Source organism: Notolepis coatsorum (assembly GCF_963971535.1).
Source record: "Notolepis coatsorum genome assembly, chromosome: 17".
NCBI lineage: Eukaryota > Metazoa > Chordata > Actinopteri > Aulopiformes > Paralepididae > Notolepis > Notolepis coatsorum.
This window is the reverse complement of record NC_140181.1, coordinates 34,414,196-34,439,002: the sequence shown is the minus strand read 5'-3', so window position 1 is coordinate 34,439,002 and position 24,807 is coordinate 34,414,196. Positions and strand designations below refer to the sequence as shown.

Sequence of the window (24,807 nt, the reverse complement as noted above, 5' to 3'; positions counted from 1 at the left end):
GTGTAAATTCATAGCTGAATTGTCATAGTTTGGCACTGTACCGTCGAGTGGGACGTATTTCTATTAAGTTAATAATAGTCTATTATGTATGGTGCATCGTGCGGTATCGAGTTCTAAAGTGAGTAGCACCCCCATCGTTTCCTCGCGTTATCTAGAGTCTTAACCAGGCTGGGCAGACCACGCGTGGTGCTTTCATCCGAGGAGTTCTGGGCGAGGACGAGTGGACCTGCACATTGGATTACCTACCCGGACGACTGCTGAGCCTATACGGCATGGAATATCTATTTGCTTTGGGTGCTTTGATTTGTGGAGCGGATAACAGCCAACGCCGGTGAGTGTTGGAATTACCCCCGAGAGGAGCCCAGGTGAGACGGCGCTCAACCCAGACCGAGGCCGCCTCGCTTCTCCTTCGTTGTGGACCTACAGCCTACAGCTACCGTCTACAAGAGGGCCCAAGTGTATTCATCTGTGGATCAAGATCCTGCGGGCACTGTGTTCTGTACCTGAATTCTCCCCAGGAATGTTGGCCAGATGGGATGCAGTTGACGGCTCTCCAAACCCCCCCCCCCCCCCCTACTGACTTACAACCAGCAGGACCCGTTTAGTATCCCGCTATAATCCTTAAGTACCATCGCTATAGTTCCCTAAAGAACCAGGTTGTATACTTGCTTCCTGCGTAACCAGAGATTGGACATTCAGTGTTGATTTGCCTACGAATACTCATTTGCCTTACAAGTGCATTCAAATCATAAATGTAATTAAGTGAATGTTGTATATACCTTTTGCTATATTAAACCTTCGACTGTTATATTTGTGTGGACCTGATTTCATATGTGGGAAAGTGTTCATCATACTTAGATATCGTGTACTGTATGGCCAGAAGTTAAAGTACATCAAGCGGTAGTGGTTTAATGATACCATACTTATCAATACAGTCAGGGAATTGTACCCCTCAGTTACAATTGGTCCTCCGAGCCGGATGGTAACTAGTGTAATATTAATATAGTGTTATTAATATTGAAATGGCCTATGATGAACACTCCACGAAACGGTCCTCCTAACGTAGAACGCCCGCGGCGCAGACGACGGACACCGCAGTACTTAGAGGATTACGCTGTCAGTCAACTACCTAGCCTTCTACAGACGGTAAACGCGGTAAAAGTAGAAAGTAAAATTATGTCTGACCTTAACGACCAGGTTACCCCGACCACAGAGGCCCTAGTGGGTTCTAATGTAGCTGACCAAGCTCACGTGGGGACCAGGAGGGAACAGACATGCCTTTACCCCCCACCAATACCGAAGAAGTAGTCCCCGACCAGCTCCGGGAGGAAGACAACCCTCCAGAGGTGGAACCCTGCACAGAACAAGATGAGGAGAGCGCCGAGGAGATAGAGCTCCAGGACTCCCCAACGAGTACAGCCAGGAGCGGCTCACCTCTACAAGCGTCTTCCCCCAGCGAGGCGGAGAGGATGCTGTCACAGGCGTTCCTCGTCAGCCTGACAGCCTCTACCGAACGCGATCGACTCCAGGGTGAACGCGATCGACTTCAGGGTGAACGCGATCGACTCCAAACACAGCAACGGAGCGAAGAAGAGCACATACGCCTGGAGATGAGACGCCTTCAGACGGAAGAGAATATGGCAAGAGACCGGTCTGACACCCAGCGCGCCGCTGACGGTGCCCAAAGAGAAGCAGAGCGCGACATCGCTCTCATCCAGCGCGAAGCCAAGCGCGACAGACTACAGGGCGAGCGCGACAGACTACAAGCGCAGCTAATGGAGCAGCTGATCACCAAGGCAACACCCTCTCCCTCCGCCAGGGGTTCAAGGGCCTCGTCGAGACAACAGTCAAGGGCAGTATCCCCTAACCGACCAAGCGACCCTGAACTTGACCACCAGAGAGAGCCTATACCCCCCGCAGACCCCCTTCCCCGACCGGTCCAAGCGAGACCCAGCTACAAGGAAGGAGCAGCATACACTGCGGAGAGGCTAAATAAACGACTACAGGATCTAGAGGACCTGACAGAAGAAGAAGAGGGAGAGGAGGAGAACCAAGCCCGACGACAGCACAGTACTCCACCGGACCAGGAGGTCCAGTACAGCCCAGGCTATACCCCCGCGGCGCTGCGCTACAGACCCCCGACTCTATTCACGGGTGAGCATGACGCACGACCAGCCCCGAGGAACAGCACCTGGACCAGCGGGCCATGGTACCCTGCCGGTACCAGCCCACAGAGAGGCGCAAGAGGAGACTCGCCTAGGAGGCCTCTCTCCCAACGCTCACCGATGTGCCAGCCATCCACGGCATCATACATTGGCACACCGACGTTTCCAGACTTCACCCATGAGAATCGAGCATAGTACACGGAGCTCCGGATGTGCTTAGAGACAATGATGGTGGATGTCGTTGACGAACGCCACAAGTATGCAATATTACTGAAGCACCTGAAAGTACCCCGAGCGCACAATATAGCGCTAGCCTATGCCACCTCTACGACCCCATACACCGCGGCTCTAGCAGCGCTGGACCAGAGATATGGACGTATATGGGATTACGTAATCCAAGAGATAAGGCATATTGACCGCCTACCCCCAGCAACAGACAATCGCTCACTAGACGACCTGTCTATAAAAGTGCAGTCCCTGGTAGGGATGCTGGGAGCGCAACGAGAAAAGGGTATGCACGAGCTATACGCCAACTCTAACGTCGAGAGGATTTTAGAGAAGCTGCCGCCCGCCAGACAAGAGCGCTTTAGGCGGCAAAGAGACCACCGTGATCCTAACGGTCCCGAACCATCCCTCCTCGATTTAGCCGACTTCCTGACGAGAGAAGCCAGCAGCCTACGCTTGGATACATTCGTGCGGAGCACACCAAGCTCCAGAGAGGGACCTAGGAGAGTAAACGATGGAAGAAGATCAGTGACTGTCATGCACCAATCAGAATCAGTACCGAGCAGTAAGAACCACAGTACCCCCTCGAGAAAAGAGAAGTGGAAGATGGTGTGCCCGTACTGCGAGAAGGAACACTGGCTGTCACAATGTGACCTGTTCAAGAAGATGAATGCAGAAGAAGTGAGTCAATGGATAAAGTCCAACAGGCGCTGTTACCGATGTGCGCGCAGTCACATGGCAGCCGAGTGCCGCCTAAAGAAGAGGTGCAGTCGGTGTGACGGAGCCCACCTAGATGTCCTACACGACAGTAACAGAAGAAAGCCTGCACCTGCACCATCGAGCAGCACAAAGGCAAGTGTCATGTACATTGACCCCGCCAGCAGCAGCGGCGCCCAGGTGCTCTTAAAGGTAGTCCGTGTAACATTGAGCCACCAAGATAAAGTCATGGACACTTACGCCGTCCTGGATGACGGGTCAGAGAAGACCCTTCTCCTCGCATCCGCTGCGGCCCAGCTGGGACTGCGGGGGAGCGAGAACCAGATGACGATTCGGACAATAAGAAGAGATTTAAAGACGATAAAAGGCGAGAATGTCTCCTTCACTATCGCAGCAAGCGGGCAGCCAGAGAGACGGTATAGGATTACAAATGCTTTCACCAGCCAAGAAATAGGACTATCACAGTACACCTACCCCATCGCCAAACTGATGGATAAATATGTGCACCTGCGTCAACTACCTATCCCGCTCATAGACGGCGCCACCCCGACCCTGCTGATAGGCTCCGACCATGCAGACCTCATAGTCCCGATAGACCGGGTCCATACAGGACCCAGAGGCTGTCCTGCAGCAGTCGAGACCCGCCTAGGATGGACATTACAAGGCCCCCTCGCTAAATCTCTCAACCGAACAGCAGCCACTAGCTGCCTCCACTCCAGAGTGACAGAAGAAGACACCACTCTCCTGCAGCATGTCGAGAGGCTATGGACACTAGAGACAATGCCCTTTAAGAACGAAAAGAAAGACATTCGTTCTAAAGAAGACATTTACGCCATAAACCTCCTCGAGCAAGGGACAAAGAGAGTCACAGTCGGCGGAGTGATGAGATACGCAACTCCACTCCTGAGGCGAGAGGGAATGCCCACCTTTCACGCCACGAAAGAAGCTACGGAGCGGTATCTATTGAACACAGAGCGGCGCCTAGCCAAAGACCCCGCTCAAGAGAGTGTGTACCGCGCTGAGATTGAGAAGCTAATCACAGCGAGACACGTAATGAAGATTGACATTAAAGAGGCCGATCAGACGACCGAATCATGGTACGTGCCGCACCACAAGGTCCACCACAACGGCAAGGATCGCATTGTGTTTAACTGCAGCTACCAGATCGGATCCCAGAATCTGAATAAAGAGCTCTTGCCCGGCCCCACACTCGGCCCCTCTCTACTAGGCGTGCTACTACGCTTCCGCCAGGATAAGGTGGCTATCAGCGGGGATATCAAAGGGATGTTCCTGCAGGTGAGACTAGTGGAGGAGGATAAGCCCCTACTGCGGTTCCTATGGAGAGAGAGGATCGGAGATGAGCACCCAGCCATCTACCAATGGGAAGTCCTCCCCTTCGGAACCACATGCAGCCCGTGCTGTGCTACATTTGCACTGCAGAAACACGTCGCAGAGGACCCAGCAGCAGATGAAGAGGTCCGACACAGTGTGAAGAACAGTTTCTACGTGGACAACTGTCTACAAAGCGTTTCGACCCAAGAAGAAGCCGAGGCTCTCCTACTCAAGCTACGCGCCTCCCTGATCAAAGGCGGCTTTGATCTCAGGCAGTGGGCCAGCAGCGACCCGCAAGTATTGCGCAGCCTCTCCCCCGCGGACAAGGCAGCCAGTAGCGAGACCTGGATGGCGACCATCCCAGGAGAAGCCCAAGAAATGACACTAGGACTAGTCTGGCGCTTCAAAACAGACTCGCTCCACTATAGACACAAACCCCTGACCACGGAGCAGGGAAGGTCGACGGCGATACCGACCACCAGACGGAGTGTGTACAGAACACTCGCCAGACAATATGACCCGTTGGGATGTATTCTACCTTACACCACCAGGGCAAAGATGATTGTACGAGCACTATGGGACAAGGACCAGGGCTGGGACGACCCAATACCCGCACACCTTGCCTCCACATGGAGAGAGTGGGAGACGGAACTCCGCTCACTCCCAGGCGTCAACATACGCCGCAGCTACTTCCCACCCACAGTGAGGCCAGAGACATGCAAGATGGATCTACACGTCTTCAGCGACGCCTCCGAAGTAGCCTATGGATCTGTGGCCTACTTGCGTGCCCAAGAGAAGGGAGGAGAGATACACACCGCTTTCATCCTGGCTCGCTCAAGAATAGCCCCACGAAAGCAACAATCTATCCCGCGTCTAGAGCTCTGCGCAGCCCTAGCAGGAGCGCATCTAGCCACGTTAATCCAACGTGAACTCACCATCCCGGTGCAAAGAACAATCTTGTGATCAGACTCTACAACAGTACTCACATGGATCAAGTCTGATTCATGCAGATACAAGGTCTTCGTGGGAGTCAGAGTCACAGAGATTCAAGAGTTAACAGAAGCAGCAAGCTGGCGGTATGTGGACACCAAACACAACCCAGCTGACGTCATCACCCGGGGAATGTCCCTAGATGACCTCACCCGTCACAACATCTACAGTGACGGACCAGAGTTCCTCAAGCTCCCGGAAGAAGAGTGGCCTACGCCCACCCCACGGGAGGCGAGTAAAGAGGAGGCTGAAAACAAGAAACCTATGTTCTGTGGATTGAGCACAGTTGCCTCCACAGACCCCAACATAGATGATTGCCTCACCCTACAGAGTGCGCAGCTAAAGACATTCCTGTGGCACCACCCAGAGATTCAGCCCACCACTGACATTTCAGCAGCTGACTACGAAGAAGCAGAACTTCTTCTACTACAACGAGCCCAGAGAGACTCGTTCCCCGATGAGCTAGACTGTCTACAGGGAGGAAAGCCCGTCCCATCAGACAGCAGACTGCTCCACCTGGCACCCGAGAGTGACGCCCATAATCTCATCAGAGTGGGTGGTCGTCTGCGGAGAGCCCCCGACCTACCGGATGACGTTAAGTACCCGATAGTCTTGAACAGCCGACACAAGGTCACAGAGCTGATCATAAAGAAATACGACGAGGATGTGCACCACGCAGGAGCAGAGAGAGTCTTCGCGGAGATCAGACGTCACTATTGGATACTTCAAGGGAGAGAAGCAGTGCGACGCTTCCAGCGAACCTGTCTAGACTGCCGAAAGTGGCGCGCGCAGCCCAGCATACCCCGGATGGCTGACCTACCTCCCTGTCGCCTCCGACTCGGCGACAAGCCCTTTCACTCCACAGGCATGGACTGTTTTGGCCCGTTGTATATAAAGAAAGGAAGAGGAACCGAGAAGCGGTGGGGTATTGTATTCAAATGCATGACCACCAGAGCGATACATATCGAACTCCTTCCAACCATGAGCACAGACTCATTCCTTATGGCCTTCCGAAGATTCACATCGCGGAAAGGAAAACCGTCTACATTGTTGTCTGATCACGGGACAAACTTCAAAGGCGGAGAAAGAGAGCTGAGAGAGAGCTTCCAAGCTATGGGCCCAGAACTTAAGACCCACCTCGCTCCATCCCAGATTGACTTCCAGTTTAATCCCCCGAACGCACCCCACTTCGGTGGAACCTGGGAACGAGAAGTACGTTCTATAAAGACAGCCCTGTACGCCGTGCTTGGGGCCCAGACTGTGGCGGAAGAAGTCCTAATGACAGTCCTCACGGAGATCGAGGGAGTATTGAACTCCAAGCCCCTCGGTTACGTCTCAAGTGATGTAGCAGATGTCGACCCAGTCACCCCCAACACACTCTTGATGGGGCGGCTGGACCCCGCGCTACCCCAGACAATGTACAGGCCTGAAGAAGCGAACGGCCGAAGAATGTGGAGGTACAGTCAAGTACTGGCTGACAAGTTTTGGAATAGCTTCCTACTCCACTATTTACCGTCTCTACAGACCCGCCAGAAGTGGGTAAAAGAGAGAGACAATTTGACAGAAGGAACAGTCGTCATGATTATCGACCAGTCACTACCCAGAGCTATGTGGCCGGCTGGCCGCGTAAGCAAAGTGATCACCGGTGCCGATGGCAAGGTCCGAGCAGCTGAAGTGCTCGTCCAAGGGCGGACTTACACACGACCCGTGGCGAGGCTAATAGAACTGCCAAGACTCCCAGACACTATCGATGACGACCATGACCCCACGACTTTGTGAGTTGACTGACCCTTACAGCGGACCTTGAGTGGTAGACAGTGCGGTTAATCTGTCTCTGCTTAGCTAATTAGGTGGGACTAATTAGGGGGCGGCTGTTGTGAAGGATCAGATTAAACCGAATATATATATTTATTTATGGATATATATTTAATAGTATTTGTATATCGTTTGATATCCCTTGTATATTCTTTGTACATATACACTGAATATCCCTTTAGTCTACTACAGCCCATAATAGTTCATTCTCTCATTGGACAAGAACCTGGCGCCAGCAGACAGGCCCCTTGAGTCAAGTTCAATAGTGCCGACGAACATGTCCCAACTAGCCCCGGTTCCGCGTAGGAATACGGCTACCGAAATACGAATGGTACTATTTGTTCACCGTGCATATAAATATGGCGCAAGTAAAGTAGAACTTTCTTTTTAGTCCATTAGTCCTTTACCCTCCAACCTAGTAACAGACGTGAAGCCTCACCCACGACCCACGTGTGGTGCAGTATGGCCTATTTGGCCCCAGAATAGGCATTGAGACCTCGTGTAAATTCATAGCTGAATTGTCATAGTTTGGCACTGTACCGTCGAGTGGGACGTATTTCTATTAAGTTAATAATAGTCTATTATGTATGGTGCATCGTGCGGTATCGAGTTCTAAAGTGAGTAGCACCCCCATCGTTTCCTCGCGTTATCTAGAGTCTTAACCAGGCTGGGCAGACCACGCGTGGTGCTTTCATCCGAGGAGTTCTGGGCGAGGACGAGTGGACCTGCACATTGGATTACCTACCCGGACGACTGCTGAGCCTATACGGCATGGAATATCTATTTGCTTTGGGTGCTTTGATTTGTGGAGCGGATAACAGCCAACGCCGGTGAGTGTTGGAATTACCCCCGAGAGGAGCCCAGGTGAGACGGCGCTCAACCCAGACCGAGGCCGCCTCGCTTCTCCTTCGTTGTGGACCTACAGCCTACAGCTACCGTCTACAAGAGGGCCCAAGTGTATTCATCTGTGGATCAAGATCCTGCGGGCACTGTGTTCTGTACCTGAATTCTCCCCAGGAATCGTTGGCCAGATGGGATGCAGTTGACGGCTCTCCAAACCCCCCCCCCCCCCCTACTGACTTACAACCAGCAGGACCCCTTTAGTATCCCGCTATAATCCTTAAGTACCATCGCTATAGTTCCCTAAAGAACCAGGTTGTATACTTGCTTCCTGCGTAACCAGAGATTGGACATTCAGTGTTGATTTGCCTACGAATACTCATTTGCCTTACAAGTGCATTCAAATCATAAATGTAATTAAGTGAATGTTGTATATACCTTTTGCTATATTAAACCTTCGACTGTTATATTTGTGTGGACCTGATTTCATATGTGGGAAAGTGTTCATCATACTTAGATATCGTGTACTGTATGGCCAGAAGTTAAAGTACATCAAGCGGTAGTGGTTTAATGATACCATACTTATCAATACAGTCAGGGAATTGTACCCCTCAGTTACACATACTGTAGTACACTGAGTACACATGACATACTACACTGCATACACATATTGTATTACACTGCGTACACATACTGTATTACACTGAGTACACATACTGTATTACACTGAATACACATACCATACTACACTAAGTACACATATTGTATTACACTGAGTACACATGACATACTACACTAAGTACACATACTGTATTACACTGAGTACACATACTGTATTACACTGAGTACACTACTACACTGAGTACACATACTGTATTACACTGAGTACACATACTGTACTACACTGAGTACACATACTGTATTACTTCTCTACTCTATTTACATGTTAGCAGGAAGCTTCCTACTTCTCTGATGTCATTACAGGGTGTCATATGGCAATGCTGCTGGCACAGCGCCAAACCAACGTTCAACCAGAGATCATTATCAACATGAAGAGATCAGATGAAGGAAAGTCTAACACCAGGCTTGTTATCAGTCATACACCAAACTGACATGGGTTTCCACGACAACAGTATCAGTAATAATACCATTCATGTTCAGTAGAGTGCACAGAATGACTTTCTGCCAACATGGCTGTCTGTAACCATTGGTAACCACTTTTGAAGGAAAACATCTGTGCAATGATAAAAGTAGATATTACTGTTCCACTGTGTTTACAAGATCCAGTAATAAGACACCAATGTATTATATTCTAGTTGATATCTTTCTCATATATGTTGATGTTTAGTTGATTTATTTCTCATATATGTTGTTATGTTTGGTCTCTAACTATACACACTTAAAGGGGAACTTTTTTTGGAAATTAGCTTATTTAACATCTTCCCTGGAGTTAGACAAGAAGATGCATACCTTTTTTGTCTCTGTGCGTGCATTTTAGCTTTGGGAATAGACGCTCCGTTAGCATAGCTTAGCTTCATCACTGGAAGTGAGGCAGGACAGTAGCCTTACAGTGCCTTACAGTGTATTGCAAGGTCTGACATTGACCAAACTTGATATGCATGACCTTGGTGGGCTCTAGGTCAACTCCTGAAAAGGGGGTCAATGTCAGACCTTGCAATCAAAAGTTAGGGGGCGCACTGAAATTATGGCAAGGGTTATTAGCCCCCTAACTTTTACTAGGACCTCCCCCCCACCCTTTCTTGCATGCATGATGAAACATAATACCGATAATCTAGCGTTGATTTCCGATTGATTATTGATCCAGGCGAGAAATGGCACGATTTATAATGAAATGCAGTAAAACGCTGTTTGACGTCGTTTCCCGGGATTACACAGAATCACTCTAAAACTATACTCATATTCACCACGGTATAAAACGGAAATGTATGGATGAAGAAATTATCTGTTTTTTGTATGTTGACCGGAAGAAACTCACTGACAATCGACTATGTTATTAGATCCATAGCTATAATATTGAATATAGTTTTAGCACTGCAAACACCGGCATTTATCCCCATTGAACAAAGCGCTGGCACACAACGGCCATACGCCCATAGAGACCTCTGGCGCTGAACCTGTTAATGTTGGAAAATGGAAACAGTAACACACACATGTACACACGCAACCAATTCAATTTCTCACAGGAAGTTTCACCCAAATCTCTCTCTCTGTCTCTGTCTCTGTCTCTGTCTCTCTCTCTCTCTCTCCTCTCTCTCTCTCACTGGTGGAGGAAACACCTCCACCAGTGCCTCCGCCTTGCCACAACATCACATCAGCCGAACGTTCGAAAACTTGCATTTGAGTGGAGATGCACATTTCCATCCCATGGTTTCAGCTTAATCCGAATATTATTATTTTCTTTTTAAAAGGGCATTTTGGTTGTTAGACTTGTTTTGACGTTTTCAAGTTTGTTTGAAATGTATGCTAATTATTACATTCGAAGCGGGCCTGTTTTTATTTGTGTTAAACAAACGAGTGTTGCACTTCTCTACGGAAGCCGAGCATGGACAATAAAAAAATTTATTTCATGAAAGTCTAGGCCTGCGTTAAAGTGTTTCCAGTAGTAGGCTATAATTGCGCAAATTTGATGTTCCTTCATATAACAAGAAAATGGTTATTGAATGTTACATTTGGACTCCGTTCTTCTCATGTAGCTCTTCTCATGTAGCTTATGTCTGCATTTTGAATGAGGGAGGGGTGAGGGGTGAGGGGTGAGGGATTGGCTCGCCAAGTCATTTGAATCCTAGAAAGAGGACCTGGCAGAAAATGAATTGGGAACACCTGCTGTATACTATGTATGCTATGCTGTGTACTATGTATACTATGCTGTGTACTATGTATACTATGCTGTGTACTATGTATGCTGTATTGTACACAACTACATGCAGACTTCCAGGGATGCGCACTCCCCAAACTACGTGCAGACTTCCACGGTACACCACAACTCCAAGCAGACTTGCCAAAAGGCTCAACAGCTTACATTTGTGATAGTGGAAAATTCTGCGTTGTCAGTCCCTGCCTGGCTGCCTATGCCAATGCTCAATGCCCATGTGCAATTTCAGATTGATTAGCCAACCCATTGAAATGGATTCAGACATTTTATAGTGGGATAGTAGAATATTTTTTACATGAAATAGTATTAATAAAGTGTAACTGTCTTTGATTTGTGTATTATTGACACAGAGACGGACAGATGGACAGATGGATAGATGGATAGATACCTCTTAGTATCAGTCTGCTGGAAAGTAGTGGTAGTGTGTTCGGGTGTCTTCAGAGGGTCAATGTCATCATAGACTGGCACCTTCAACTGGCAGAAAGAAGACACCATTATAAACATAGATACTTTAGGTCCTTGACGGGTTTCCAGGGGCTCCCCAGTTAAATAATAATAACAATACATTTGATTTATATAGCGCTTTTCATAGTGCTCAAAGACACTTACAGTGTGGGATAAAAAAGTACAGTTCCTTTACTGAACCCTGGTGTGATGTTGTTGTTACTTTTTTTTATTTGATTTGATTTGATATTTTTTATTTTCGTGTCTTACATACAGATGTATGCCCAACCCATATGGGCTTACAAGACACATAACAATAAGTATATAATAATATACTTTACCAATTACTTAACAAATGACATACAGTATAGACCAAGATGGCCATAAGAAAATACAAGAAAATACAATAAAACGTAATATAACACAAGCTGTACTCAATGTAAATAAACAGAAAAACAAGATGAATTCAAATACAATTATATAGGATACAGTGTGTTTTGTCTCAAGTGCCATGCCTTCTCCAAAAATCCTGCAAAACCGAAGATGTCCTCCACAAAAAAACAACTCAACATACAACTTTCAGACTGCCAAAACAAATCCGGATTTACAATTAGAATTTTCTCAAATAAAGCCCTCCTCAAAGCGGTGTACAAAGGGCAATAAAAAACAAAATGTTATTCATCCTCCACCACTCCCAGATCACACAGAACACACAACCGCTCCTCCTCAGGTTTACCCTGGAATCTACCCACTTCCACCGCCAATGGCAGGGTGCCAGACCTCAACTGGGCACACAGAGACCTCCGTCTTCTCTTTAAGTTTAACATTACATAAGGTTCAGTAAAATACAAATTTTTAATTGCAACATATTTTCTAAGTTTAGGTTTTTTCCAAATCTCCACCTTCCACTTATCCTGATGGATTGTTGATAATTTAGTTTTAATTATGTGAACCTTACACTGCAGATTGTTCATAAAAATCATACTCAAGTCAGTAGAAGAAAAAATCATGGACATCTGTCTTGACCAGGGATGATCGTGTGCTCTGTCCCAATTAAAAATCTTTTTTGTCACCCTGCCATTTGGCAGCTGGACCGGTTCCATAACCTCACCATTTCACCTTTTTGCTTGACCAAGCAAGAGTCCCACCCCATGTCCCCTTCTATAGCCCCTTTTGGTGTGTATTTATGGACTCCTAAAAAGTATCTTATGGCCTGGTTCTGGATCGCATTACATTCAGGTGCATCATCAAAACCCCATACTCCAGCAGCATAAAATAAAACAGAACAGAACAAGGTCAGTGCACACTTTCATTTTACTCAACACACCCCCTAGCGCCCTTCCTGCTGACTCAGACATTATTTTCCTTCCTTCTATGAAGCTCATGTACTTATTAAAGGTGAAACCAAGATATTTATAAGAATGTGTGTAAATCAGGGGCGTTGGTCCAAATTGAAACTTATGGCTACTCTGCTGTTCATGTTTTTACTCATCCAATGTTCACAGGTCTCGTAGACCCACAACATTATTGGGATTTTAAAACAATAAAGCAATAACAATTAACGTAAAAATAAATGTTAACTTTATCTCAATTACAATCTAGACAGGATATATGGTTAATATTTGCCAGTTACCTCTGCTAGATCACATTAAATAAAAGTGCTATTTGTTTTTTGTGATAAAATGTGAAAAAGAATCCACGAAGATATGAATGGGATAAATCATGAAATGAAAACAAGGTGGAGACAGACAGTGAAGGTACTGTATACAGTGAACCTTTTTGTAGTGTAGTGGACCTGAACACCACGTATATAATATAAATGTGTAGGCTGCACCTGCACATTGTCCATTCAATGAAAATGTGTTCTTTTATATGTTCTTCACAGAAAATGAGCCATGGCCAATAAAATTAAATAAAACAAAGAATTATATAATTTATCTTTTAATAAACATTGCAAACAGGTCCCAAAGACCAGAACACCACACAGGAATTAAGTAAAAGTAGAAATACTTAGATAAAATAGTTAATAGTAGTAACTATAGTAAATAGTTAAAAACTCCACTCAAAATGATACGTAAGCAAAAATAGAGAAGTATTTGATATTGAATATACTTAAAAATAAAAACATAAAAAAATCTGTTTCCGGCCTCCCTCCTAGATAATGTATTTGATCAGTGGTTCAAAAAGGGAGTTTTGAACACGAGACTGCTGTATGATTTGCCATCACACCACTTCTTTCGTTACTTACAAGTTAGACATTTTATACATAGTCAATCCACTACATTTCCATCCCTGCCTCCAAATACATCACTGGACTCAATCCTGGAGACAAAACCTGAGCTCAAGGGAACAATGTCTAAGCTTTATACGAACATATTCGAGATGGAGGACTCGTCACTCTCAATAATAAAGGGGCACTGGGAAAAGAACTTTGAAACAGACATATCAGAAGAGGTGTGGTCAAGAATACAATTTTTTTTTCACGCTTCATCTATCTGTGCGAGACACAGGCTTATTCAATTCAAGATTGTACATCGGCTACATATGTCCAAACTCAAACTGTCATAAATGTTCCCTGAGGTTAGTCCTACTTGTAACAGATGCAAACAAGCCCCGGCCGGTCTGTATCACACATTTTGGTCATAGCCTAGCAGATTTCTGGTCGTCCATATTTAAGCTCTACTCAGACCTGGCAGGTCGGGTACTGGAACCATGTAATTTCCTGGGTTTCTTTGGTGTTCTTTCCGACGACTTACATCTACCAAAAGCACAACTGAACTGTATCGCTTATTCCTCCCTTCTAGCAAGACGTCTCATTCTTATGAACTGGAAAACGAGCACCCTCCCTCATTTGGCAGGTTTGTGATGTAATGTATCATTTAAAAGTTGAAAAGATAAAATATTCTTTGCGGGGATCAAGTGGAAAATTTGATGTGGTGTGGCAACCCTTTATTTCTTACGTCTCTCACCTCCTGAAACAAGGACACTGTATAGGAATGACTCTGTAACATGAAGTGATCTGAGAACTTTTTACTGTATCTTTTTTTGTATTTTATTTTATTGTTATTATATATATATTTTTTAATATATTTTGTTGGTGTTTCGTTTAGTTTTCTTTCCGTTTTGTTTGTATGTGTATGTATGTCACGTCCGTAGTGTCTACTGTAATGTCTAAAAAAACTGTAATAAAAAACACATTGACAAAAAAAAGAAAAACATAAAAGAAAAAAGTATGCATTCTACATGATGTGTGTGTATTTCAGTGCTTGGGAGCGATCAAACCATTGACCTCTAAAGGTTATATATCGTAATGGTTCACGCTCTGCTCACTATTGGAAATATTCCCCATCACATACTGTGAATTTGAAAACTCTCAGCAACAATGCACCTACACCTGTCCGACCACGCCCACATCCGCCCATGCATATAAGCGAGGGGTGTGACCGTACTCCTGCTCTTCCCTTCTTTCAACCTCACGGAAGTCCGTGGCAATGCACCACTTTAGCAGCGTTGAAAGTTTGTTAGTTAGTAATTTGGGTTAATATTTCTTTTTTCCTTTCTCCTCCTTTAAGGGAAAAAGCAAAAATGTCATCACCACCGGGACCTGATGATTATCGCTCAGGCCTCCACCAGCGCTTCACGGTCGTGGCCTCCTCTGTGCGTCGTGGAGGTTCCCTGACTCCACGTTTGTGGCAGGCAGGTGAGCCTCAGCGACGCGCAGAGTGGAGCGGGCGTCGCCAGGTAGCCGTTGAGCACCCGTCTCCAGTGAGGTGGCTCCGGCTCCAGCACCCCTGCCGGGAGACAGTCGGCTGGTCCGACGGTTTCTTTGGTGGGTGGTGACTTGCGGCGCAAGCTCTCCGCTTCTGCTCGCTTCCGTCATTCGGCGGTGAGCGGCAGGGGTGGGTGGTCCAGTGGCTGTGTTGGTTATGCAGGGCTCTGCAGAACAGCTGGCCCGAGCAGAAATTCCTCCGTCGCTTCTCCATTGCATCCAATGGAGACAGAGGATTACATGGAGGGGGCGGGGGAGTTTCTGTTCGACGCCCCGGCAGAGGGAGCTTTGATTTCTTGCTTGGGAGCCTCGTACTCCGAGACTGGATTCAACTTGCCAACTCCGAGACGAGATGCCCTTTCTTCATCCGCGTCAGGCGTCGGCTCCCACCTACCAAGTGGTCTGAGCTATCAGAACGTGAGGGATGCGAGTGAGGCGGAGGAAAGGACGCAAGGAGAGTTGCATGCTTTGTTTCCCGAACTCATGGCGGCAGCGGCCAGAGCAAACGGGATCCTGCTGCCGGCGCCACTGCCAATGCCTGTTCCCGATGACATGGTGGGCCATGTCTTTCAGCGCCGTCCTGTGAGGGAGGCGAGTGTTGTCTGCCCATTCTTTCCATCGATGGTGCCCTACGTGTCTCTGGGACAGGTGATGTTTTAACCCTGTAGTGTAGCACTTTGGGATCCCAGCGAACAAAAAGTGCATTACAAATCCAATCTATTATTATTATTATTATGGTTGTAGGGGACCTCAGCGGGTACATTTGTCGGGCTCTCTGCTCTGCTCCACTCTTGTGTTCCAATAGTGAGCAGAGCGTGAGCCATTACGATATATAACAAAGGTTATCCTATAACCCTAGTTATATGAGTAATGGTGAGCGCTCTGCTCTCACTCACTGAGGACCCCTGTTGGTCTTCCGTTTTAACAGTGAAATACTAGGGAAGAGCAGGAGTACGGTCACACCCCTCGCTTATATGCATGAGCGGATGTGGGTGTGGCCGGACAGGTGTAGGTGCATTGTTGCTGAGAGTTTTCAAATTCACAGTATGTGATGGGGAATATTTCCAATAGTGAGCAGAGCGCTCACCATTACACATATAACTAGGGTTATAGGATAACCTTTGTTATGTTAAAGTGGTATGTGGTGCAGTTAATGTGCTCTGATTACATTCTCTTGAATGTAGGCTTCAAATTTGAAATAATCATGATACATTTTGCCATGTTTCCTATGCAAAATATTTTTCTTCACTAGTAACTGATGGGGTCAGAAAAATGTAATGGCATAAAAAGAACATTTCCTTTTAAATTAATCTGAGTAAAAGTACAAAGTTCCCTAAAATTAAAACACTTACCTTGACATTGTACTTAAGTACAGTACTTGAGTGGAAATACTACTGATCACTGAATCATTATCAATATTATTAACTATAGTGAACTGATATGAATCATTATCAACTATAGTGAACTGATATGAATCAATATCAACACTATTAACTATAGTCAACTGATATTAATCATTATCAACACTATTAACTATAGTCAACTGATATGAATCATTGTCAGTACGATAGAATTTAATGTGTTAGTATATTTACTCTGAAGCTGTTCGGTCCTAGTTGTCTGCTCAGCAGTTGAGGGAATCCACGCTGTAGAATCCAAGCAAGCAGAAACTCTACCCAGACATGTTAGAATTAAGATACTCTGAAGTAGTAATGTAGTTGTAGTTAATCTCACAACGCTCCTCAGTATACTAGATAGCTACTCTCTCTCTGTCCATTTGTTTCCCTCTCTCCACCCTCTCTCTCTCTTTCTTTCTCCACCCTCTCTCCACACACACACCCTCCCCCCTCTCTCTCTCCCCTCTCTCACTCTCTCTCTCTCTCTGAGTGATGTGATGAAGTGATGGAGAGAAAACATGAGAAAAGAGAAGTGTTGAAGCAGGAAAGAGGAAGCGATGCTGCTGCCTGACTTCCTCCTCAGAGCATATTCAAATGACCCGAGAGAGAGACAGAGACATAGAGACGAGAGAAAGAGACAGAGAGACACAGAGAGAAAGACAGAGAGACATATATTAAGGCTGTCAATCGATTAAAATATTGAATCTGATTAATCGCATGATTGTCCATAGTTAACTTGCGATTAATCGCAAATTAATCGCATATTTTTTATCTGTTCTAAATCTACCTTAAACTGATATTTGTCAAGGTTTAATACTCTTATCAACATGAGAGTCAACAAATGCTTGCTTTATGCAGCCATTTAACACAAAAGGATGACCCTCATGCATTGCAAATTTGCATCAAATTCAAAACAGAGTGATGCACAAAATAGCTCTCTCTCTCTCTCTCTCTCTCTCTCTCTCTCTCTCTCTCTCTCTCTCTCTCTCTCTCTCTCTCACTTTGAGTCAGAAACAAACATAGTATCAATGAGAGTATCAATAATACGCCTGAGTGAAGTCTAGTAACAAAACATTTAAAAAAGTTTTTAAAAAAAGTTAATAATTTTTTTCTAAAGTGTTAATCGTGAGTTAAAATAAATAGTGGCGTTAAAGGAATTGTGTGTTAATATCGCATTAACTTTGACAGCCTTAATATATATATACGTTTTGTAGGCTTGTAGGCCAGCGCTTTAGTCAATGGGAGGACGGGGATATTTGCAAACGCTTAAACTATATCTTAAATTCAATGACTTGCTTGCAGTCAACATGTACGAAACGGATAGTTTTTTCATCTGTACATTTTCAAATAAACACTAGATTATCGATAGTATATGTGTCCTCATGCACGAAGAGAAGCGGGGTCTGAAAAATCGCTTCTCCGTACTTTGGTCGACGCGAACCTCACACACACACACACACACACACACACACACACACACACACACACACACACACACACACACACACACACACACACACACACACACACACACACACACACACACACACACACACACACACACACACACACACACACACACACACACACACACACACACACACACACACACACACACACACACACACACACACACACACACACACACACACACACACACACACACACACACACACACACACACACACACACACACACACACACACACACACACACACACACACACTTTAATACTTTATTTGGTTCCACAAATTATATTACATAAACAGGGAATCAAATGTATTGGGGCCAAGCAGCACTGAACACTTAAGGGTACACAATACATAGCACCTCCTTCTCCACGTGGCTAAGCTGCCAATAATAGCTGAGACAGAGCAATATTTGGCAATTTGTTTGGCTTTTCTTTTATACATTGCAGCAATTCTCAGACCGGTCATGGTGCATTTGTATACATGGCCAAGACTTCCGAATACAAGTACACTATATCTACACCTATACCCAAGGTCAGCCATCACACTGAGCAGTGGTTGGTATTTGATATACTTGTCCCGGAAGGCCTGGTCCATGTACAGATCAAAGGTACAGCCTACTTCTATGACCAGCACCTCCCTGTGGCTGGTGTAAACAAAAACAACGTCCGGTGTATTTGGTATGTTAGCAAAGACATCGTTGGTAAGGCCAAACCACTCTGGTTTCACTCTGGCATGTTTGTACATTGCTGCACTAGATGGTGATATGTTCCGTACCACATCAGACACAATGTCCACAATACGGTCATGACGAGCGATGTACAGGTGTTTGTATGCATTACATCGGGCTTCAGAACGCACCACAGCACTGAAACTGCTCTCACTAAAATAATTACTGACCTCAGACTAAACTCAGATGCAAATAAAGTCTCAATTCTCGTCCTATTAGATCTAAGCACAGCATTCGACACGATTGACCATGATATCCTAATAAATAGTCGAGAAAAGTTTGTTGGTCTTTCTGACTATGTATTAAACATATATCAAAGGGAGAACATATTAAGTCAGGCTTGGAGATCATTCTTCTGAGAAACATGACACCTACTTTGGAGTTCGACAGGGGAGCTGCCTTGGTCCATTATTATTCTCACTATACATGCTGCCACTCGGAGACATCATTAGCAAACACAATGTATGTTTCCATAGTTACGCAGATGACACACAATTCTACATCTCCGCTGAACCAAATGATCCCACAGCTATTAACACTTTGCCGCCCAACCACGAGTTAACTCGGGTTTCGGTGCCATGCGTTGAGGACCAGAGCCACGAGTTAACTCGTGGCAAGTTGTTATTGTTTTATTCCATATTAATAAACGGATCAAGATCCCCGATCGACTCTGCAGATTTACCCGCCTCCTTTAAATCGGCGACATGCAATACCGGCCAGATCCTCTTAGGGGCGCCATCGCTCCACTGCAGTATCATTGAGGGCGAATGGGGAAAAAAAATCTTTTACTGTCTATGGGCGTTTCATATGAGCCTGGATCCCAAGCGAACATCCTCCATCTTTGATCACGGTTCGAAGCGCAGATTTCAGCCTGGAATAATGGGATTTATGATCAGCCAATGGACATATCGATCTACCAGATGCCGATGAATAATGGGGAAATGCTGCCGGCGATCACATGGGCTGACGGTAGGACACACTTCCCCCAAATTACAGCCGGATTGGACATTGTTGTAAAACGCAAGCGATCGATCAGTGAATGTGGCTACTTGAACGCACACTGTATTGCTAATCAATAATACTAATCGGCGCCCCCCGCCGCCCCCATTTCATCCATAGATGCTCTGTAATAGTCCGGATGCTAAGCAGTTTGTTTTATTTCATTCGTATATATACAACAGAAATGCCGTTCGATATAACGTGACTAGCCTTTAGCCCTATAAATAGCTTTCCAGAAAAAATACGAGACGAAAACTGCGATAAAGCTTATATTCACAACGCTATAAAATGACAACCAACCGATGGATTTTTATTTTCTTTAAGCCATTATGAAGGCACGGTTTATGCACTCAAGTGACAATGAGAATGGACAGATAGCAATACTATAAAGTATATATATAGCTATCCAAAAGTACATCGGTTTGTTTACAAAGCGTGGTCCTCCAGCCACATATTAGATGGCTAGGGCCGGTCGTCGATGTGTTAACTAAATGTTTTCTCTTAGCAATAAACAAAGGGATGACAAACAACTTCCTAAAATTAAATGAGGACAAAACTCAAATCCTACTAGTCGGCCCTATAACAAAAAGATAAATGTTACAGAGCAATATGGGGCAACTTACTCCTTGGATCAAACCAGAGGTTACAAGTCTTGGTGTTATAATAGACTTTAAATCACACATCAAAAAGGTGACAAAAACATAATTCTCCCACCTTAGAAACATAGCTAAGGTACGGCCATTTATAAATCAAAAGGACGCTGAAAAATGGATTCCTCTGTTAGTTCTGTCATTTCCATTTTGTAATGCACAGCATCAGTCAGATCAAACACATCACATTTGTGTGTGTGTGTGTGCACGTGTGTGTCTGTGTGTGTGTGTGTGTGTGTGTGTGTGTGTGTGTGTGTGTGTGTGTGTGTGTGTGTGTGTGTGTGTGTGTGTGTGTGTGTGTGTGTGTGTGTGTGTGCGTGCGTGCGTGCGTGCGTGTGTGTGTGTGTATACCTGCTTCAGGTTATTATAGTGGGTCTGGAGAGCTCTCTCAAACATGGAAACCAGAGCAGAGAAAACAAACTGATACTGTTCCTAGAGGGAGAGAGAGAGAGAGAGAGAGAGAGAGAGAGAGAGAGAGAGAGAGAGAGAGAGAGAGAGAGAGAGAGAGAGAGAGAGAGAGAGAGAGAGAGAGAGAGAGAGAGAGAGAGACAATAGATGGTTGGATGATGGAGAGATTGTCTTGGTTGTTCATACTTTGATTGATTGATTGATTTTATGACATAATAAAAAATACAATACACATGTGCATACAGTATAAAAATATATCAGGATAGCGCAAGAAAGTCCTTAGACTTATTTCCATTGCGGTCCTGGCTGAGCCCAGGTCAGTCCATACTTTATTTTGTATACATCAGTAACACCACTAAATGAATCTAGAGTAAAGATAGCTGAGCCCAGGTCAGTCCATACTTTAGTCTGTATAGATCCATGCCTCTGTCTTCTCAGCTCCAGAGCAATCTTCATGATGCTGAAATCATCTCTGATTTGCTGCAGAAGAAACAGACACATAATGTAGATAAATGTACTCATTTTATTCTTGTAAGTAAAGTAAAGGAAGTAAAATTGTAATTGTTTAATTAGTCAAATGCAATTAGTTAATTTGTAAAAAAAAAAAAAAATTTTTAAGCTGCAATAGCTATACTGTACTGCCACTGTAAACAAAACAATTTTTGTACACTCTTTATGTACATAATGTGAAATAAGATCTGTGTAGCTGATAGGATGGGTGTGTTGTGGAGTGTTGAATCCAACATTGTATGAACACATGGATTAACCAAACTATGAACCAAATTATAAACCAAACTATGAACCCATCTACAAACCAAATTATGAACCAAATTATAAACCAAACTATGAACCAATCTACAAACCAAACTATGAACCAAACTATAAACCTAACTATGAATAAAACTATGAACCAATCTATTAACCAAACAATGAACCAACAAATTAACCAATCTATGAACCAGGGGGAGGGGGCAGTATTGAGTAGCAGGTCAATTGCGGAGCATAAAATAATTAGATTAGATTAAATTAGATTAAAATGTTTTATCATTATACAGCACAAGTAAATCTAATGTAATCTAACATACATTAGTTCCAATGTTTCCAGTTTAGCTGGTCTGAAGCATACAGTGTGGTGTTTCCCCAAACAAAGCCCTCCACTGCCTCCCACAAAATCCTCAGGTCAGAAACCGAACCATTGTTGAATTCCAAAGATTTGAGGATTTGAAACGCCATCTAGGCACTCTATTAACAGCAGGCCTTATACAGAGCAATACATGGGTTTGTGATCAGACCAAATTCGATCTGAAGTCAGACTATTTGTTACCGTATATATAAGCCAGGACTGTGTTACCTTGGTTACCAGAGAGTCATGGATATAGTCCAGAGCACAGATGACTCCTGTCCTCCCACAGCCAGCACTGGAGAGACAGAGACAGAGACAGAGACAGAGACAGAGACAGAGACAGAGACAGAGACAGAGACACACACACACACACACACACACACACACACACACACACACACACACACACACACACACACACACACACACACACACACACACACACACACACACACACACACACACACACACACAGCAATATACCTGATGCTTAATGCGTATTGTCAGTCAAAACAATCGGTTACCATTTATAATAATTACATTACAGTCTGTCTGCAGGTCTCTCTCTTCAGCATGTCTGTATAGTCTATAGTCTATGAACGCTACACAAAGTGGAAATGCACAATGAACCGCTGTTTTTATCTTTTGGATAACGCCAAGCTAACAAACTGTTCACGGTAACGTTAAGTGTACTATCCATGCTCGACAGCTTACCGCTTCCTGCAACAACTCATGCATTGTGTGGGCGTTCAGAGTGCGATTTCAACATGAGTTTTCTGTTTCATTGGCACAAACAGGCACTTTTGGTGGACGTATATGGCCATCCCTAGTGTGTACCTGCAGTGTACCAGTAAGGGTCCAGGATGGTCTCCTTGTTTGTCTCTGACTGTCTCCATCATGTCCAGAATCCCTGGAAGAACAGGGTCAATTGTTAATCTGACTGTAGGTCAGAGGTAAAGACATCTGGGCCCTCCTTTATCAATAATGCGTAGAAAGTGTTCTATTTTATACAGACTGTACCTATACTGTACGTAGGGCAGAGCATATATATAGTATCTACTAAATCCTAATGAAACAAGTCATTAATGGAATAATAAGCCTATACTGCGTTCATTCATTACGCCGTAGGCTATACAGTATACTGCGCACGCGCATGTGTGTGTGTGCGTGCGCGCTGCGGCAGGTGCCCGAGCTGTACTATATATGATGACAATACAATTAATCTAATCTAATTTCGATGGGTCGCAAAACACTTCCGCGTCAATTTTCACACGGCTGCATCATTAGTTGCCTTATAAGGAGCTCTGGAGGCGTTGTTTTGTATGAAAATGACCTAGACGGAAACGCGCGTTCATGTTTGAGACATGGTGCCATTCCCCAACGCAGATATCACAGCTGTGATCGTTTGAGACACTTAAGACATATTACCAGCGTGTTGAGGACTCAGAGTGAACTTGTCATTGATTCTGTCTCAGTCGGTTCCAAGATAAGTCTTCCAAGAGAACTCTTTGGAAAATATTGGGGAATGAGACCCACTGTTCCTCTGACTATTAAGACGTATCAGAGTCTCCGGTGTACATGACCAAACCATCTCTGATCACCATGACAACATCATCAAATATTCTATGGCAGAATAACATGACCTTTAAAGGGATATTTCACTTGAACATGTCATGTTTCAGCAGTCTTACCTCTATCTAAAGTAATCTACAAGTGACCACTGCTGTCCCCGTGTCTGGCTCCTCATTAATTTCCATTCATTTTGATGGACCAAGTCTAAATATCATACTTCTGAAGTATAAACAAACTACTGCTGTGCAGACCTGGGCCCTGTTCCCCGTACATGGCTAACTGAGTTAGCCGGATAATCTTCAGGATAACTTGACATAAGTCAGGCTTTTCAGTTCCACAAAGCAGGTTTGTCTAAATCACTATGGCAACAGATCGAAAAATGTTAACCTGCTCCAGCGCAGGTTTAGTTAAGTTAGCTGGATAAACTGGCCACTCCCTGGCAAAGAAATTCCAGCTCCCTTCCTCAGAGATCCCATTATACCATTCTGAATAATTTTATTGTGCTTAGTTTTTCTAGAGGGGGCTTTTGAAATGTAAAATAATAGACCTAAAATGCTGATAATAAATCATATTCAGCCTATGGATTTACTTTGTCCTAAATAATGCACGTCATAGCTATACGGCACACACGACGCACACTATGTGGTTATTTTAATAACGGAGCATTGCAAATGTGAATCCCGCAGGGATATTTTTAATTAATGAAACTTGGATCCTATTGGGCGTTTGGCTCCGATTAGTTTCATATTCCCCCCTGTGGATGTATTTGCTTAACCGGAGCGACCCGGATTGTGTTCAAGCATAAATTGAAGCGTCTTTACACACGTGGATTGTGGATGTGAATTACGAGGAATCTGAATTTGTGGATTGTTGAATTGTATCACTGATGTCACACATTATTGTGATATTGTAACTGGGATTAAAATGTCTGAGGAGAGGGGGACGCTGTTGAGCTGGCAATGGAGTAGGACGCACTTAGTTTGAGCTCTCGTCGCGTTTATTTTTATTTTAAGTTAGTAAGTGTTTTACTTCATAAAACTTTGTGAATTTTACTCAGGATATATTACTTAAGCCAGTGGACAATGTTTGTGTGGACAGATGGCGGCGAATCTGCGTAAATTTAAGTACACTGGACCACCCCACAGTCATCACACACATAATAAACCTCTCCATAAAACAGGGACACGTACCCAAAGACTTCAAAATTGAACACCCTTGCACAAAAAGGGCAGCAAATTAGACCCAGGCAAATACTGCGGCATGGTCATG

At 44.8% G+C, this 24,807-nt stretch overlaps 1 protein-coding gene across 1 annotated transcript in view; it reads right to left on the bottom strand.

Annotated features, from left to right (window-relative positions):
- LOC311244000 (tyrosine-protein phosphatase non-receptor type 18-like) overlaps window positions 1–24,807 on the bottom strand; it is a gene marked incomplete at its 5' end in the record, with an annotated part of 69,159 nt that overhangs the window by 16,087 nt on the left and 28,265 nt on the right. The window contains 3 exons of the mRNA XM_084333409.1: window positions 21,268–21,323; window positions 22,195–22,261; window positions 22,804–22,876. Of these exons, the coding sequence (XP_084189535.1) occupies window positions 21,268–21,323; window positions 22,195–22,261; window positions 22,804–22,876 (196 nt within the window). The remainder of the gene's footprint in view (window positions 1–21,267; window positions 21,324–22,194; window positions 22,262–22,803; window positions 22,877–24,807) is intronic.